Source organism: Panthera tigris, chromosome D1 (genome assembly GCF_018350195.1).
Source record: "Panthera tigris isolate Pti1 chromosome D1, P.tigris_Pti1_mat1.1, whole genome shotgun sequence".
Taxonomy (NCBI): domain Eukaryota; kingdom Metazoa; phylum Chordata; class Mammalia; order Carnivora; family Felidae; genus Panthera; species Panthera tigris.
This window is the reverse complement of record NC_056669.1, coordinates 23102743-23121900: the sequence shown is the minus strand read 5'-3', so window position 1 is coordinate 23121900 and position 19158 is coordinate 23102743. Positions and strand designations below refer to the sequence as shown.

Here is a 19158-nt window from a genome sequence, read left to right as displayed (position 1 = left end):
CGTGATACCTCATGCTCCTGGCTTTTTTCCTGCCTCTCTGGCCACCTCTTCAGCTTCCTCTCCTTTGGTTCATCCCTTAAACGTCAGTGTCCAGTGTCCCCCTTGGTTCCCTACTCTTCTCCCCTCGTGGGGGTGATGCCCTTCTCTTCCATGGTGTTCGCAGCCCGGATCATCCCGAGTGCCATGACAATAAACTCAACTCCTCATCAGACGTCTCTACCAGGCACCTTTGACTCAACAGGTCTCAAACTGCTTCATTTTGTCCCCCACACGGCTCCTCCCTGGCATCCCTCACCTCAACGAAAGCAAGATATACATCTAGTTGTCCAAGCCAGATGCCTGAGTGTCATGCTTGACCCCGTTTCTTGTTACTACCGTCACCTCTTTGGATATACAAGCTTCTTGCCATGACAGCGTGGGCACTGTTGTTTCTGCCACATGGACTGCAGCAAAGCCTCCCATCTGGCCTCCTGCTTTGATACCACAATCTGTTCTCCACAAGGCAGTCAGAGTGATTTTTCTGAAAGGAAAATCTGCGGCGCCCGAGTGGCTCAGTTGGTGAAACTGCTGACTCATGATTTCAGTTCTGGACATGATCTCACGGTTCCTGAACTGTCAGTGCAGAGCCTGCTTGGGATTCTCTTTGTCTCTTCCTCTCTGCCCCTCTACCCCTTCCCTACTCATGTGCATACTTTCTCCCTCTCTCTCAAAATAAAAAAATAAACTCAAAAAAAAAAAAAAAAGGAAAATCTGAGCATGTCACTTCCCTACGGAAAGCCCACGGAATACAGCCTGAGCTCCACACCTGGCTCTTCAGCCCCTGACCCTGCCCTACTCCTTACTACCCCTCTTCACTCCATGATCTAGCCAAGACATCACTTATCCTCCCTCGAATCCTGTGAAGTCTTGGCCCTGGGCATTTGTATACAATCTTCCCCACAGCCTGCGGTCCCCACCCCACCCCCGGTCCCTGCTGTGCCTTCACTGTGTTCAACCGCTCATCCTATAGGTTCAGCTCAGAGGTCGGCTTCCCCGGGGTAGCTCTGTGGAGACACAGCTGAGATGAGGTGTCTGTGACCTGCGCTTCTTCCTGGCACCGCAGGGACTGCACTCTGTATGCTCTGGGCTGCGGGGCGGGCACAGATAAGAACGCTCCAGTGAGGATGCAGAGGATGCCCCGCCTGGTGGTAGATCTCTGATATGTAGCCCTGGGCCTGGCCGAGAGTTGGAGCCGAATAAATGCTGAATAAAGGAATGAACCATCCCTTCCCTCTGCAGCAACTCAGGAAGGGAAGGCACTAGTTTGCCAACAAGCTGCCTACACCTAGGATGGGAGAATGCTGCCGGGAGGAGAAGGCCGTGCGGCCTGGTACCAAAGGCTACCGGTGCTTCAGAAGCAACTGCTATGAGGTCAAAGGAGAAGGGGCAGAAGACTGAGTGGAAAGAGTAATAACATTTATTGATTGATGAGTAGGTAAACGGTCACTAATTCTGCACCAGCCGCCCTGGAAGGCTCCCTGCCCGGGCTCCGGGGTAGCCTGCCAAGAGGGGCATAGGTGATCTTGCTGGCTCAGTACCAGGAAGAAGGCAGTCTTGGGCCACATGCTCAGGTATTCTGTCCGGCTGCACTGCCTTGGCAGGTGGCCTCAGCCCGGGCCGTCAGTCCTGGGGTCTCCCCCTCCAACACTCTCTGTTGGTCTGGGCCTCACAGCCCGTAGTCGGCCTGCCCACCCAGCCCTGTGGGGACAGGAGAGTGTAGGGAGGCCACGGGGGGCGGACAGAGCGGCAGGGCCCAGCGAAGAGCTTACAGGCTCAGATGATGTTGTGCTCCTGGACCTTCTCTCCCGAGTAAAAGCGGCTGAAGAGGAAGGAGCTCAGGTTGATGGTCTGGAAGTGGCCCTCCAGCACCATCTCCGCCACAGCTCGCCCCACGGCAGGGGCCTGTTGGAGCCCGTGGCCGCTGAAGCCCGTGGCAAAATACATGTTGATGACCAGTGGGTGAGGACCCACCACGCCATTCTGGTCAAAGGTGTTGTAGTCGTAATAGCCGGCCCAAGCGCTCCGAACCTGCGGGTGTACAAGACACGGGCGTGCCTGGGAAGGTGCCGACACGTGCCACCCTCACTCCTGCTCTGGGGACAGACGCGGCACCCTCTCCCAGCTACCGAGGGGTCAGTGGGATGGGTCCCTAGACCAAGAGTCCTTAGCAGTTGTGAGGCAGAGGGCGAGTGGCAGTGGACAAGCTTTCCAAGCCGACCCGGGTGCTCCAGGCTCATGGGTCTCCTGTTACCTTCAGAGTTTCAAAAGCCGGTACCCTCTGGGCCAAAGGGGGCCACACCCTGTCCTGGAAGAAATCATGGTCCACCTCCAGGTTCCCTGGATCCGGTTCCTCCTCCTACGGTGAGAGGTGGGGACATGGCTTATGTTGCCTGGGACACAAGGGCTGACCCAGACCTCACTGAGCCCCTCAGTAGGAGGGGATGGGGAGAAAAGATCCCAGTTCAAACCCATAGGAGGCTCAACGTCAGTGAGAGCGCTGGGCCGTCCAAAGAGCCTGACTCTTCGATGACAGTGGCCTATGTCCCCTGCCCAGCACCCCAACCCCGCTTAGCTTACCTCAGTGGGGCTACAGCCACCCAGGTAGTTATGGCCTAATCCTTCTCGGCGGAAATAGGTTCCACTGGGGTCTATAACGAATGGGGTCTCCAGGCCTGGTCCCTGGGGGCAGTGCCACAAGTACACGTACCTGCCACAACCAGCAGGTTAGGAAATCCCCTTCCCAGCACATTTACCAAACTCTTACATTGCTTCTTTCCCTCTCTCACCAACCTCCTCAGCTGCCCTGAGGGAAGTTACCTTTTTCTCAGCTCCACAGGTAGCTTGGTGCCCTGGAGGGTGCCAGGTGGCCCCTTCCCAATGCCAGCCAGCTCTGCAACCTGGCCAGACCAGGCCCCTGCTGCGTTGATCACTATGGCACATTCCACGGGCTGGTACTCCAGGCTTTGGTCTATCTTCACCTGAAGGCACCAGAAGGGGAGGGGAAGGAGGGCCTGGCCCACATACCGGGCCCTGTGAGAGGTACATTTCTTCCCGAGCCTTAATTTACCCAGACTGGAAGTGGGTAGAGAAAGACCAAAATGACAGCCGTTACCTTTTCCACCCTTGCACTTTGGTAAGGAAGATGCACAGGCTGGCAACTTACATGAACTTCGTGGATCCTTTTCAAATTCACTTCTTCCCCACTTGCAGTCTTCATGAGGTTAGACGAAGACATGAAACCTGCAGGAAAGAGAAAAGAAGCGCCTGAGGCCTGAAGAAGACGAGACTGGGATTCCGTGCACTTCATTAGGAAAGCAACCTGGAAGACCGGAGCTTTCCCGCAAACAGATATGGGGTAACCAAGATGACCTTGACTGCATGCAAAATGGGAGCAAGCTGAAACCTTCACGTGCAACACGAGTCCTGAGAAAGCCTACTTAGGAGCTGGAGTCAGGATGCTCAGGACCAGGCCGCAGGGAGAACCCTATTCCCCACCAACCCTTGCTTAGCCCGTGAGTGAAGATAAGACCCCATCTAGGCCTGTGCCCCAGCTGGCAGAGGAAAGGAGCAGTGGGCACGGGGCCTCAGACTCACGTGTCACCTCTCCGTGGCAGAAGAGGACCCCCATGGACTGGACCTTTCGCCGAAGCCCCTGGAGCAGACACCAGGGGTCAAACCAACCTTCGTGCTCCATGCCTGTGATAAGAAAGAGGACTCAGGAGGTGGGATTAGGACCCTCCTCTCCTGTTGGATTTCCTGTGCCCCCAACTCCTCTTTAGGGAAGCCAGGGAAGGTTCACGTTGACCAAGTGTACCAGAGTGAAATCCTGTGGAAGGACAGAGAGCTAGCAGGGGCTGAGGGAGGCTCTGCTGGCCCGGGGGAAGCACTGGTTCTAGAGGCGGGTTACAGGGTGCTGAGACTTCCAACGTTGAGGCGCCCCTCAACCCCTGATCCCCTCTGCAAGCATGTTTTACCATAAGATGCCAAAGCCACGCCCTCTGTGTTTATCCAGGGAAATTTGTTCCGAAGCTGCTCAGGAGACATCAGGCAAACTTTGGCTCCTTCCTGCCTGAGAGAAATGCACGACTGTGTGCCTGTGTGTCAGAGGCGAGGACTGTGCAGAGCAGGCGAAGTATGGACCCCGACTCCACAAGTGGGGATTCCGATTCATTCATGTAACTTCTCTGCCCCAAACCCCCAAGTTTTCCTCCCTGTTGAACGTGTAAAGGCCAAGCGTCCTAGTCATGGCTCTTCAGCTGACCCCTCTTTCCTTTCCTACCCCCTGGTATCCCTTTGACCACACTAAACTCCCTGACATCCCCTAACTATCCTGTATCCTTTCACAACAGGGCAGACCACTGTGTCCCTTCCGCTTGTCTTCTTCCCTTCTGCCTGAAATGACCTTCCTGTCTACCTTCTAGTACAGTCCTGCTCACTAGCACAATTATCTCCTATGGGACACTGTCCTCGAAAGGCAGCAACGCAGATCCTAAAACAACACACTTGCAAGCCCGACTGCCTGGTTCAAATCCCAGTGCCACCACTTGCTAGCTACCTCGTGCCTCAGTTTACCCACATGTGAAATGGGGATGTCTTGGTGACTAAATGAATAACTACTGCATCTGGGACATTACCCAATGTCCCTAGTAAGACCCGCAAGACTGTTATAGACACATGCTCCTGACCGATCACAAGACTCATTTAGGAGAGGGCTTGCCCAAACCAGCCTGCTGCATTTTTGTACCTGAGTCACACTGATTCATTTCTATTTTTGCCTATATCTTGTCCCTGGCTGCTTCTGTTTCAACTACAAAGCTGAATGACAGCAGCAGAGTCCATATGGCCCCCAAAGCCTAAAATGTGTACTATCTGGCCCTTGTAGGAAAAGTCTGCAGATTCCTGGGCCCTTCCCTAGAGGCTCTGGCTTATTAGGTCTGGGATTTCCCGGGTGGTTTTTGTGATCTGGCCGATTTAGGAACCACCGCAGCAGTGTGTTGTCTGTATCCATGTTTGAGCACTTAGCACAGGGTACTGGAGGTCTGCATGTGTCTGTGCTTCCTGACAGACTCCTGTCAGAGCTCCTACACAGCAGGGACCTGTGTCATCAACCCCCCTCCCCATCCCCACCCCACCGGGTTTCTCAGTTCCTAACTTGGTGTCGGAGCTTGCTACATGTACACAGCTGAGCAGCAGACGGGTGGTCGTGCCAGGCACCCCACCCACCTCTGCACCTTCACGTTGTTCTCCATGATGGCAGCACCCTTTTCTGAAGCCAGCAAGAGATAACCTGATGGGTTGAACTGGATGTCCAGGGGAGGGTCATCAGCTACAGCCAGGTACTCCTGTGTGTGTGCAAAGAAAAAAAAAAGTTCTTTAGAGAAGCTGATTTAAAGGAGGGAGGGAGGGAGAGCTTTCCTGGCCTCCTCACCAATAGCTCCCAGGGCTCAGAGAAGCCCGCCTCTGGGTACCACCACTGGGGAGAAAACTGGTGGTTCCAACTCCTAGTGGCCCGAACTGCTTCCGCTCCCTGATCCCCCTGGCCACCTGGGCTGCTCCTCTCTCTGGGCTAAAGGAGTGCTCACCACCCCAGTCCCCAAATCTCTTTGCACATACATTGATGTTCCGTAGAAAGTCAATTGAAAAGAGGGAGAGCTGGACGTTCTCAGGCACCGAGAACTGCTGACGAATCCCGCCCACGGAAAGCACAGTGGAGGCCCGGGAATACTGTGGAAAGACAAAAGTAACTGAGGGAGACCAGTACCCTGTCACCTGGGAGCAGAATACTGGAACGGAAGCCCCTAGGGGTAATGGGGGGTCCTACTTGCACGTTTATAATCTAAGAGGAGTTGAGGTGGATAAACCTGTATGCAAGTTAACCAGCACCCAAAGAGGACAACAATTATTAAAATCCTTCTTAGCAGATGTGCAGAGCAGAGAGAGCTAGTCATCTAAAAGGGCTGGGCACTGTGGCACAAAACGGTAATGGCCTTGAAGTCCAAGGGCAGTAGATTAACACTTCATCTACTAATTGGAAAATAGAGGAATATGACCAAACTAGTAAGATTCGTGGCTAACTCTCAATGGCTAATCGGAACTAAAGTGCAAAAACTCAGAAGTAAAGGAACCTGGAAGGGGGAGGGGATAGCTGTTTGTGTTGATTCCAGTCGGAATGCAGGCTCTCAGACGGACCTGTGGGCGCCCAAAAGATCTGACATTGTGAAATGTGCTTTTAAAAGCAAAAACTCTATGGCCAAAGTCTCTAATTTGAAGGAAGAACCCAGGACTGTTTCTCAACAAGAGTCAAAGTACAGTCCCTGCCCTTTAGACCTCCAAAGATCGAAGTCTTTCCTCCCTTCCCCTCCCCTTGGCCCTTAATAAAACAGGAGTCTGTGCCCCAGTCATGACACTGCCCTACCCCACACCTCACCGTGTGGTCCCGTTCCACCACCAGCACTCGAATGGCACCTCGTGGCTTCTCCAACTTCTTCAGCCAATAGGCCACGGACAGGCCAAGCACCCCACCCCCCACAATCACCACATCTGAGCTCTCAGGGGCAGGTGGCTGGTGTCGTACAGTGGATTCCAGTCCCCACCGGGAAGGATTGACTGGATCTTCTTCTTGATCTCGGACATCTTTCCATCTCGGTCTGTGGGACGCAGTTATGGTCAGAAGGCCATACATTTTCTTTACAGGTGGTAGGGGGTTAGAGGATGGGCACAGGAGAAGGTTGGCTAAACAGAAACGGACACTGAGCTGGCTGTTCCCACGGTCATCCCCTCTCATAAGGTCAGCCTGCACCCAGCAGTATTCCACGGCTTCACCATGTGGTCTGTGTGCCATCAGGCTCTCTTCCCTTCTCACGCATCATGCCCAGCACTGCAAGATTCAACTTCTCAAAAAGAACAATCTATACTCTCTCCCTAGGCCAGGTGACTTACGCGTACTTATCTCCTGTGCAGACTGCTCTTTCCCTTGAATCACAGGCTCATATATTCAACTGCATTTCCCTCTCCTCTCGGAGAGGAGGGTTCCAGGCTCCTCGACCAATAGGTCCTGGCACACTCCAAGCGGCAGTGTCCTCTGAAGCATGATACCTCTGAGTGGCACCTTATCCTGGATATCCGTCACCACCGACAAAGCTACATTCATGTCCTATTGTCAAGTCCTGATGTCTTTGCCTCCTAAAGATCTCTCCAATCTGTCCCCCTTTCCTCCCCATCTCCGCCACCACCACCTTAGCCCGAACTACCATGACCTCTCACCTGGACTAACGCAAAAGCCTTACTGTTCCCACTAATCCTCCTCTTACCACCTGACTCTTTTGCATCACAGCTAGAATATTTTCTAAGCACTAATTCAATCACATACTCTCCTGCTTAAAACCTTCCAGTGGTTTTCCGTTACTCTAAGAATAAAAGTCCAAAATCTTCAACATGGATGAGGCACAGCACACTCTGGCTCTGGTTTACCTTTTTCTCTCCCACTCCCCCACTCCGCCCCCTTCGACACCTCGATGGTGGCAGGGAATCTACACAGGTGTTCTCTCGACTTTGAAACCGTGTCCGCTTCTTTGCCTGGTTAACTCCTTGCTTCTTTTCGCTTTCAGCTCAGTTCTCATTTTTCTCAGGGTCTTTCCTGACTCCGTGGACTGTCAGAATCTCCTGTCACACGGTCTCATTACCTCATGCAACACATCTGCAATTTTGAGTTTAAGTGTCATTGCTTCATATGGTACTATGCCTACCTTCTTCACCAATGAGTCTCCAGCCTAGCACAGAACCTGGTACGCCATCAGTGCCTTGAGTCAATGAGTCCTTTCATCTTTCACACCTAACACACAAGTCTCCAAGTCGTCTCACCAACTCCAATACAAAATTCAAACTCTTCTCGGCAATGTTGGAATCTTTCTTTGATCTAGGCTTACCTCACCCATCCACACTACGTTTCCTATCTCTGCTCTCTACCTACGTGGCTTTTGTTAGCTTCTTGCACAAAACCAATACTTCTAATTTTCGCTGGGTTCTCCGCAACCTGGAACACACACCTTCCCTGAGCCAGTAAACGATATCCATCAAGGCTGATCTCAGTTCCCATCTGCTTACTGTACTTCTCCAGTTACACTAGCTTCGGGACTAGCAGTGCAGGGCATTTGTCCAAGTTGGATTCTATCCAGTCTTGAACTGGTCTATTGAAGTCTTCCCTCTCCAGCTGCACTCCAGGCACCTCCAGGCCGCACACTGAACCTTCTTTCTCTTCCCTCCTTAACAGCCACACGCTAAGTGCAGCATCCTGCACGTGAGCAGGACTTTAAGGCACAACTAGCTCTGCAACCAATCAACCTGGCTCTCTGTTATGCTGGTGGTAAGCTGAGGCATAGAACGATCTGGAATTTGTCACCTGAGAGGGGCGTCCTGGGAAGCCCAGCCTTTACAAGCTCCGGCAGGAAAGCTTACCCCCTCCTCCCAGCCGACCCACTGTCTTTACATCGTGGGCCGGGTCCTGAGTCCGGAAGGTCACAGAGCTGGAGCTTGGGGCCATCCAAGAACCACGATACCCTCCGCGGCCCTCAACTTTACCCAGAATAGAGCCTCCTCTGTGTGTGCCTAGACCCCGGCCCAAGGGGCCCCGGCACAAGCCCAAAAGCAACGTCCTGCGAAGCATGACCACTCAGAGCCCAGGCCCTCTGGGAGACCCCCCCCCCCCCCCCCCCCCCCCCACCTCCAGACGCCAGCCCCACCCTGCCGTCATTTCTCCGCGCCGCAGGCCGTTCAGACGAGCGCGCCCATTGGCCAGCGGGTCCTGAGGGCCACGCCCCTCCGCGCTGTAGGCCGTCCTCTCTGAGAGCCCCGCCCAGGTCCGCCCCCGCCCGCCATTGGCGAGCCTGGCGCCTGCGTCAGTGTTGCGCGCCCTCGGGCAGAGGCGGAGAAAGAACACAGCAGCTCGGAGCGGAAGTGCGGCTGAGCCGGTTTCCGGGACCGCTGGTGTGACGTGTCCCGAGCTTGGCGCAGCAGGAAGCGGCGGCGATCGCGGCCTGAGTTCCCGGCGCCGGCCCCGGCTCCTTTCCCGCTGCCGCCATGCTCGACTTCTTCACCATTTTCTCCAAAGGCGGGCTTGTGCTCTGGTGCTTCCAGGGCGTGAGCGACTCATGCACCGGGCCCGTTAATGCGTTGATTCGTTCTGTGCTGCTGCAGGTATCGCCCCCTCGGGATCAGAACTACAGGCTCGACCCCCTGAACTGGTCCACAGCCCCTTCAACTGATCCCACGCTCCCCTCCCACCTTCTCCGCCTACCCCAAACTGGCCACTCACTCATTGCCAGTATTCCGCTTCTCTTTCCCGCTCCCCTGGGACCTCTAGCAACTTTGTGACGCCCCCTCCCCCTCCGTCTCTGGGACTCTAGCCGAATCCCGGCGTCTCTTGAGATTTCCCATAGTTCCCTCCATTGACCCCCTAGCAGCTTATTTTTCTGTTGTGTCGAAGGCTGGGTGCTGGGCGAGATAATGGAAAAACGCTTTTAAAAAGCTGTAAATAGCGTACAGCTGCTAGTAAATCTGATTGCTAGTAAATAAGACATAGTGTGATTATGTCTCTTCTGGCTCCCACGTGTCTTTCCTTCCCTCTAACCTCTTTTCCCCTTAACCGTCCCCCTCCCCCCAACTTGGCACCTCCTTTTCTCCCTGATGGGATGCTGCTAGAGAGCAGTGCCCCAGCATCCTCTTGTCCTGGGGACGACAGGTTTGACTTTGAGGGAAGTGTCTGGTTCTTTCCCATAGGTAATCCTTGAGGGGCTCAAGTCTTTCTGGGTAGTCTGAACTCCATTTTTCTTTCTTCCAGGAAAGGGGAGGTAACAACTCCTTCACCCATGAGGCACTCACACTCAAGTACAAATTGGACAACCAGTTTGAGCTGGTGTTTGTGGTAAGTGGGGCTATTTTAGAAGGATAATGATTACACTTTTATTTAATCCTGATTAAGAGAACCCTCATTAATTGAGCCCAGTGTATACAGTGAAGTAACTGAGAAGACAGACAGTGGAGAGGGAAAGGGAAGACGCTCCTGAGCCCAGGCAGAGACCTTGGCTGCCCCTCAGGTCAGGGAAACGTGCCAGGCTGCTGAGCCAGTCTCTGGAGGCCTGGAGTGAGTTGGCTTGTAAGCAGATCTGTTGGCTCTGTTTCTCTCCCTGAACAGGTTGGTTTTCAGAAGATCCTAACGCTGACGTATGTAGACAAATTGATAGATGATGTGCACCGGCTGTTTCGGGACAAGTACCGTACAGAGATCCAACAGCAAAGTGCTTTAAGTCTGTTGAATGGCACTTTTGATTTCCAAAATGACTTCCTGCGGCTCCTTCGGTGAGAGGCCTCCCCTCTGCACAATTGATTTCCATGACCTGATAAGCTCCCTTCCTTCCTGAGGGCGGTTCCAGGGGAGTAAATTGTTTATCAAAACACACGGAATTTGCTGCCCAGTTGTAACTGGCCTCTTGGTGTGAGGGTCCTTTCTCTGGACTTCGATCATTCTCTTCTTTCTAGTGAAGCAGAGGAGAGCAGTAAGATCCGTGCTCCCACAACCATGAAGAAATTTGAAGATTCTGAAAAGGCCAAGAAACCTGTGAGGTCCATGATTGAGACACGGGGTGAAAAACCCAAAGAAAAAGCAAAGAACAGCAAAAAAAACAAGGGGGCCAAGAAGGAGAGTGAGTTTGAGCTCCTTGGACATAGCAGGGCATGAAAAGTTAATGTGATAGTATGGACTGAAATTGTTTCATCTTTCCCTTGGTCGTTGCTTACCTCCCTTGCTCAGATGCCCGTCACCTAATCATCCCGTCCTTGTGATTTGCAAGGTGTTTGCCCCTAGTTTCCTCTTAAGGATTTGGAAGACTTTATTTCCCATTGTAGGAATTTGGTTGTTTTTCTCCAGTGAGTTTTCTCCTAACAGGTTCTGATGGCCCTTTGGTTACCAGCAAAGCTGTCCCTGCTGAAAAGTCAGGTCTCCTGATGGGGCCTGAGAATGGGGTAGAACTTTCCAAAGAAGAGCTGATACGTAGGAAGCGAGAGGAATTCATTCAGAAGCATGGGAGAGGTATGGAGAAGTCCAGGTGAGCATTCTAACTTTCACCACAAATGTTGTTATCTAGGCACAGTGGGGGCAAGGGAGCGCTTATCCCTGGTTCTTGAGTGGATGTTTCCTTTCCTACTTCACTGTAACCCTTTGTGCTGTAACCCTTTACAGCAAGTCCATGAAATCAGATGCTCCAAAGGAGAAGGGCAAAAAAGCACCCCGGGTGTGGGCTCTGGGTGGCTGTGCAAACAAGGAAGTCTTGGATTATAGCACCCCCACCACCAACGGAGCCCCTGAGGTTGCCCCACCTGAGGATATCAACTTGGTAAGAGGCAATAGGGGCCAGTGAGAGTTACCATTAGTAAGCAAATGGGGAGGAGGTAGAGAGTAGGAGGGTAGTACCTTTGGTTGCTTTGAATGAAGGGATGGGTTACATTTGGAGTTTTCCAAATCAGAGATGGAATGAGGACAGGGTAAATCCTGGGCTTCTTCCCCTTCAGCTCTCAAGAGTTCCTGATCCCCTCTTACTCCTTTCCCTGTACCCTCCAGATTCGAGGTACTGGGCCTGGGGGGCAGCTTCAGGATCTGGACTGCAGCAGCTCAGAGGATGAGGGGGCCACTCAAAACTCCACCAAACCTAGGTAGGGGAATTTCAGGTCTTGAGTGGGAGGTATGGCTCCAGAACAGATGAAACTTCATTCCTGCCCGCTGGCTTTATACGTATCCATAATTTCCTGTGCCTGCAGTGCTACCAAGGGAACTCTGGGTGGCATGTTTGGGATGCTGAAGGGCCTTGTGGGGTCCAAGAGCTTGAGTCGTGCAGACATGGAATCTGTGCTGGACAAGATGCGTGATCACCTCATTGGTAAGTTCTGAGAACAGGTGGACTCGTGTACGGGACAGAGATGATGGAGAGTAGAACCACCTAGAACTCTCAGCTGTACCACGGGTTGTTTACTGTGGACGTGGCACTCACACCTGTTCCTGTCTCTCCAGCTAAGAATGTGGCAGCAGACATTGCAGTCCAGCTCTGTGAATCTGTGGCCAACAAGTTGGAAGGGAAGGTGATGGGGACATTCAGCAGTAAGTATCTCCCTAAACCAGAAAGTGCTCAAGGGATTACACTTACTAGGAGGTGAAGAGCATTGTTCTCCATTCTTGCTAGATGTATGGCTTCTGGCAAACTCCTTCACCTCTAAACGTCTATTACAGAACTTAGACTTTAAGAGTTATCAACTAAATGAGTTTAAGTGCTTGGAACACGATCACTTATGGTGTGGATTCCTGGGACAAGGTCCCAGCTCCCTTAGGTGTTGGGTGTTCTTTGAGTACGTTCCTTGGGTTTCATGGATCCACCTCCCTTTTTAGCGGTGACTTCCACAGTAAAGCAAGCCCTACAGGAGTCCCTGGTACAGATTCTGCAGCCACAGCGTCGTGTTGACATGCTGCGGGATATCATGGATGCCCAGCGTCATCAGCGCCCTTACGTTGTCACCTTCTGCGGTGTTAATGGAGTGGGGAAGTCTACTAATCTTGCCAAGGTCAGTACAGCTCCCCATTTTCTTCACTCTCCATGTCTTAGCAATTCTCGTTCTAGATGACTGGTTTCTTTGCTTTTTTTCCACAGATTTCTTTCTGGCTGTTAGAGAATGGCTTCAGTGTCCTCATTGCGGCCTGTGACACATTTCGTGCCGGGGCTGTGGAGCAGCTGCGTACACACACCCGGCGTTTGAGTGCCCTACACCCCCCAGAGAATCACGGTGGCCGCACTATGGTGCAGTTGTTTGAAAAGGGCTACGGCAAGGACGCTGCTGGAATCGCCATGGAAGCGATTGCCTTTGGTATGGCGCAGAGAAAGCGTGGGGGAGCTTGTGTGGGCCCCGTTCCTCCTTGGGTTTCCTTGGGATTGGCAGAAGGTCAGGGTTACCCTCCTACCAACTTACTGCTCTGTAACAAGTCAGGATTGGGAACTTGCAGTGCTCTGCCTTGGGTAACAGGAGTACTAGCTGCAGGCAAAATACATTCCCACCAAAGAAACCTGTTTGCTCTCCTCTATCCTGTTGCCATCTTTTCCTGAGTGTTCTTGATTGCCAAGCACAGAATAGTTTTTTGCTCACATAACCTTATAGCCAGATCCAGAGCCCAAGAAAGTAAACACATAGGCTTTTAATATAGCCAGGTTATGACTTCTTGAGAGAAAGCTGGGAATGAACAGGATATTCCAGATGTTTTGAGTTGACCACTTTTTTCTCTTTAGCACGTAACCAAGGCTTTGATGTGGTGCTGGTGGACACAGCTGGCCGCATGCAAGACAATGCCCCTCTGATGACTGCCCTGGCTAAGCTCATTACTGTCAACACACCCGACTTGGTGCTGTTTGTGGGGGAGGCCTTAGTAGGCAATGAGGCCGTGGACCAGCTGGTGAGGGCTAGGGCCTAGTTCTTTTCCCAGCCTTATCTTTGGACAGTTGGGTGCTTCTTACAGTTCTATCATGTTTCTCCCTTACAGGTCAAATTCAACAGAGCCTTGGCTGACCATTCTATGGCTCAAACACCTCGGCTCATTGATGGCATCGTCCTTACCAAATTTGATACCATTGATGACAAGGTAAATATGGATGATACAGAATAGAGTGAGATGGGGGCAGGAAGGGCAGCCTTTACAAGGGAGCTGATGCTATAAGGGTATGTTGTTGGCTCCGAAGATTCCTGTTACTGAGGGGGTAAAAAGAAGCGGCCTTGAGTTGATTGGGTATCCCCTTTCTCCACTTCAGGTGGGAGCTGCTATTTCTATGACCTACATCACAAGCAAACCCATCGTCTTTGTGGGCACTGGCCAGACCTACTGTGACCTACGCAGTCTCAACGCTAAGGCTGTGGTGGCTGCCCTCATGAAGGCTTAATGTGGCTCTTGCCTAAAACCAAATCACTGCTTCCCCCCAAAGCGCCCCCTGCATCAAGAATGTGCTTTAGAGTATGTGAGCGACTTCTCTTCAGTGTAGTACAGAGGCAGGGTGAGGGGAGCTCCAGGGGCTGCAGCTCCCCTGCCCCACTCCCTGGCAGCCCAGCCTCCACCTGCAAGGAGGGCCTAATCGTGTTACAGTCACTGCCCATCACCCCCTTCCCTGACAGCCCCCCACCCCCACCCCCCAGGCATTCCCTTCACTCTGCCTACACACTCAGCCTCACTATAGCTCTGGCCAGCGGTCGGCAGATCCAACATCAGAGCTTTGCTAATTTGTACGGTCACAGGGATGTCTGAGCACAACGAGCAGTCTGAAGTCCCAGCTCGAATAGGTTAAGAGACTTCCAGAGCCAACTCTGGGTTCTCCCTTGGATACATAGCTTTCAGGTCCCTGGGGGCCAAGATGATACCCACCACACTGTGGCAGAGTATGGCCTGTTCTTAATTGCTGCTAATTCTGATGATGACCCCATCCCCATTGTTTCCTCAAAGCATCAGCAGAGGCCAGAGTGAGTTGTTACAAATGAACGAAAGGAGTTCCTGCTTCTCAAAATCAAAGGGAGCTGAGCTGCAGTGCTGCACTGGGCTTCTCAGCCTTCCAACTCTTACCCGCTCCCAAACTCCAGATGTAAGCTTTGCATGTTCCCTTTCCTGGGAGAAAACCAACTGTCAGAAGGGTAGACGAGTTGCCCCTCTCCCCCACCCCACTCTCCACTTGAGCGGATCCTGCCTTTTCCTCTTCTTTCTCTCTACAGTGCCTGGTAGACAAGTGCTACATTGAAGAATACAAACCTCTTGTTAAGACTTGTCCTGTAGCTTGGTATTACAGATGTGCTATTAGTGCAATAAGGTGAAGGCTGTCTGCCCAGAGAAATACATAATTTATATAAGAAAATAAATTTCATAAATAAATTGCCTTTTATGTCTCGGAATTCTTTTACACAGGATTTAAAGCTAAGATCTCACATCACGCTAACTACGGTTCTGGGCCTTGTGGTACGAAGGGAAATAAAACAAGAATTGGTAACGAATGGTTGTCCAGAGAACAAGATCACCCACCTCAATGTGAAAGGAGAGCACTTTTAAATTAAGGGACAAAAACTAGGCTCCTCTAATGCCTCTGCAGGTTTGTTTTCTAAAGGGACTCTAAAAGTAGAGCCAGGGCCCTGGGAAGTAAATGAACAAGCTTTTAATACAGCTCAGTTATGTAAAATACTGTACACTGTAAAAGGTCTAGAAAACTAGAGCTTCGAGTCATGTTTTAAAAAAGCCATTGAGCTTAATTGAAAAACCAAGTATAGAGTACAAAACTGCAACAAGGGCCATGGCGGTCCCACGGCATCCAGATCCCAAGTCCTTCATGCAGGGCTGTAGCCACAGTCAGTGGAGGTGTTGCACTGATCTGCTGTGTGGACACAGGCATGTCCACCCAGGGGTGGGGGAGCTGCATTGGGTCCCACTGTCACTTGGGGATTCTTGAACTGGAATAGGACGCAGAAGATCAAGAACCAGTGGGCATGAAGGATTGAGCTGGAACACCCCCTACCCCCAACTCTCCCCCCCCAACCTTCAACCGCTGGGTTTTGGTACTTCCACAGAGCTGTGTTGGGTTCTTGTAAGTTTACTTGTTAAATACTCTCCACAGTCAGGCCTGACGGTTTGGTCTAATGGTGATGATCTCTCTAGCCCTCTCATGTTCTACAGTCTGTGGAAAGAAAGAAAAGAGAATAAAATGAAGTCTCACAAAACTGATGTGTACATCTAAAGCTGCAGATAAATATTTAAGTCCAGTTTAACCCGTCAGAAGACACGACATCACAGATACTAGGAATCTTGTGATAGACTCGATAGGAAAATACAGACTCCTTAACAGGTAGGAGAGAGAGATAAGTCATTCTCTAAGGTCTTAACCAAACCCCAGGAAAACATTTTCTGCCAAGAAAACTGACAAACAGACCAGGAAATAGTATACCTCTTATTTCACTGTGTGCTGTGGACGAGCCATTGAGCTGACCTTCTCTCACCATCCCTGCTAAACAGAATGCACATCAGAATCAGCATCAAACTGGGAAGCCAAAACTTTAAAAATTTTTTTTTTTTATTTTAGAGAGCATGTGAATGGGAGACGGGGCAAACGGAGGGAGAGAATCCCAAGCAGGCTCCATGCTGTGTGGAGCCCAACGTGGGGCTCAATTCCATGACCCTGGGATCATGACCCGAGCCTAAATCAAGAGATGCTCAAGCAACTGAGCCACCCAGAACCCCAACTCTTAATAGTAGAAAGAAAACCAAGCAACTAATGGGGAATAAAACCATATGGTCTAACAAGAATAGCATTATTTAGTAATGACCGTATCACAGAGGAAGATAAAGGAGGTGGAGAGAATGAACTGGATTAGTCTTCAGACTATATCAAATAATGGAAGCAGTAAGTCTGCACTAACACTGTCTGTAAAGAAAACATTAAATGGGCAAAGTGTGCATGTTGTCCCTAACTCCTCAAAAAGGCCAAGTTTAGGTAAAAATCCAGGGATGGAGATGGGGAGCAGCATGCAAGTGAGCAAACTCAACCAAGTAGAAGAGTGAAAAGGATCAGACGCTCTGACAACACAAAATGGGTTAAATCTGAGCTGTCCAGTAAGGTGCTGTTGGCCACACGTGGCTATACACTTTTATGTTAGAAATTCTGTTCCTTAGTCACACTAACCACATTTCAAATGCTCAACAGCCACATGTGGCATGTGGTTACAATACTGGACAGGGAAGATAACAGAATATTTCTATCACTGCAGAAAATTCTATTGGACAGCCCTGAGATAGATAATAGCGCAGGAAAAAAGTTTGAACACATGGAAGAAAACCCTAGTCAGAATTATGACCGTTTAGAGTATAAATAAATAAAAGCACTCATACATACAAATTAGTATTGATATTCCCCCATCTTAAAAAGAACTTTAGAGGGATGCCTGGGTGCTCAGTTGAGCGTCCAACTCTTGATATCAGCTCAGGTCATGATCCCAGGGTTGTGGGTTTGAGCCCCGTGTCGGGCTCCATGCTGAGCGTGGAGCCTGCTTAAGAGTCTCTCCCCCCCGCCCCAAACCCCTCTCCCCTACTTATGTTAAAAAAAAAAAAAAAAAATTTAGCAACAGTTATCGACCACTAAAATTCTCATTCCCTTTGACTAGTAATTATACTGAGAACCCATCCTAAGGAAATTACTGGCAAAAGGAAAACTTGCAAGGATGAACATATAATTCACCACTACAGTACTTACAATAGAAAAAAAAACTAGAAAAAAGTAGAAGATGGCTAACACAAGGGAAAAATTAGGTAAACTAACATCCACACGGGAGTATAACAGAGTCATTAAAAATAGTGGTTATGAAAACTAGCCATGTGGGAAAATGTATGAGATGTACCACTGAAAAAAAAGTGTACTAAGACTATGCTTCGTTTACAGCTATGAAAAAATCCACAGGGAAAATTGTTAATTGGAAATATACCAAAATAACTGCTTGTATTACAATAATGAATTATAAAAGAATTATTTTTTCCTTCCCCATTACTTGATTTTTCTGAAATAAATGTACTAGGTCCTACAGAATCATTTGAATTCAAGTAACTTTCACTATGCAAAATCAAGTACACAGCACAATGCCAAGAACATAGCAAATTTCAGTGTTAACAGCAAAAGACCTCTTATTAGGATGTATCTATAAAAATGCAAATCATAACCAAGCATGGAAGATAAGCTTGACTGGTCTCAAAATGAAATAATGTTTTTAACCTAAAACTACTCTGCTCGATTTCAAATCACAAACTCAAGCTGACCACTCGAATAAAGTCCCCTGGGTCATACTGAGAATCCTTCATTTTTGAAAGTTCAGAATGCCCAACTGAGTGATAACTTTGGGGAAAGCCCCTTTGGGAGGAAGCCCATGTAGCTAACAGGATTTGTGCCACTCTACAACACTTCTAATGATGTTTGTCAAGAAAAGATTTTGTTTAACAGGAACAGCTGAACAGGGGGATTTTGTTATTGCTTTTAATTTTAGCATTATCCCTGGGTAGAAGGTCTCAAAATGCAGATCAAGAGAAATATGCAGAGCTTGGGTAGGTACCTCTTGTTTGATGACAATACAATATGCTTAGTGGAAAAGCCTACTGAAAAGTCCTAAGTGTGGGCCAACAACAGAAGAATCTGAAGCATGGCAGGACAGCAGAAAATGCATCCCTAAAGAAAGAATAGCAAATTGTTTTCACAAGAGACAAACCCAAAGGTTTGTCTTTTGAAAGGATTTTCTAAAAACCATAAAAAATCCTACAAAAGAACACAGGCAGTAACCTCTTTGACATTGGTCATAGCAATTTTTTTCTACATATGTCTCCTGAGGCAAGGGAAACAAAAGCAAAAATAAAATATTGGGACTACATCAAAATAAAAAGCTTCTGCACAGCCAAAGGAACAATCCGCAAAACTAAAAGGCAACCTACTAAATGCAGAAGATATCTGCAAATAACCTATCTGATAAAGGGTTAGTATCCAAAATATATAAAGAACTTATAAAACTCAACACACCCCAACACCCCTCCCCCCGCCAATAATCCAATTAAAAAACCGGCAGAAGGGGTGCCTGGGTGGCTCAGTCAGGTGAGCATCCGACTTCAGCTCAGGTCATGATCTCACAGTCCGCGAGTTCGAGCCCTGCATCGGGCTCTGTGCTGACAGCTCAGAGCCTGGAACTTGCTTCCAATTCTGTGTCTCCCTCTCTCTCTGCCCCTCCGCCATTCACACTCTGTCTTTCTCTCTCTCAAAAACTAAATAAACAAACAAAAAAATTAAAACAAAAAACAGGCAGAAGACATGAACAGACATTTCTCCAAAGAAGACCTATAGATGGCCAACAGATACATGAAAAGATGTTCACCATCACTTACCATCAGGGAAGAACAAATCAAAACTACAGTGAGATATCACCTCACACCGGTCATATTGGCTAAAATCAACAACATAAGAAACAACTGGTGTTGGCGAGAATGTAGAGAAAAAGAACCCTTGTGCACTGTGGTAGGAATGCAAACTGGTACACACA

The 19158-nt window shown here is 49.9% G+C and overlaps 3 protein-coding genes across 4 annotated transcripts in view; 1 reads left to right on the top strand and 2 right to left on the bottom strand.

Annotated features, from left to right (window-relative positions):
* Positions 1–1440: 1440 nt before the first annotated feature.
* Positions 1441–8722, bottom strand: FOXRED1 (FAD dependent oxidoreductase domain containing 1). Its single transcript, XM_007082706.3, is given in 12 exon segments — positions 1441–2067; positions 2291–2395; positions 2617–2746; positions 2857–3017; positions 3203–3279; positions 3634–3735; positions 4014–4108; positions 5263–5381; positions 5653–5763; positions 6467–6594; positions 6597–6686; positions 8617–8722. Coding segments are annotated over 12 exon segments (1458 nt in total). The 5' UTR covers positions 8702–8722; the 3' UTR covers positions 1441–1812.
* A 265-nt stretch (positions 8723–8987) lies between these two features.
* Positions 8988–14977, top strand: SRPRA (SRP receptor subunit alpha). The gene is made up of 14 exons (XM_007082707.3): positions 8988–9231; positions 9875–9958; positions 10229–10392; positions 10573–10736; positions 10979–11138; positions 11273–11426; positions 11651–11742; positions 11848–11966; positions 12098–12184; positions 12470–12642; positions 12729–12942; positions 13359–13522; positions 13610–13708; positions 13875–14977. Exons 1-14 carry the CDS (start codon positions 9115–9117, stop codon positions 14001–14003), a joined length of 1920 nt encoding a protein of 639 aa, XP_007082769.2. The 5' UTR covers positions 8988–9114; the 3' UTR covers positions 14004–14977.
* Positions 14978–15239: 262 nt separating this feature from the next.
* FAM118B (family with sequence similarity 118 member B) overlaps positions 15240–19158 on the bottom strand; it is a 48169-nt gene continuing 44250 nt past the window's right edge. Inside the window, exons 7-8 of one of the 2 annotated variants that reach the window (XM_007082708.3) lie at positions 16038–16097; positions 15240–15770 (exon numbers count right to left, since the gene is read on the bottom strand). In XM_007082708.3, the coding sequence (XP_007082770.1) occupies positions 15757–15770; positions 16038–16097 (74 nt within the window). In that variant the 3' untranslated portion in view covers positions 15240–15756. The remainder of the gene's footprint in view (positions 15771–16037; positions 16098–19158) is intronic. The other variant, XM_007082710.3, reaches the window with a different exon arrangement.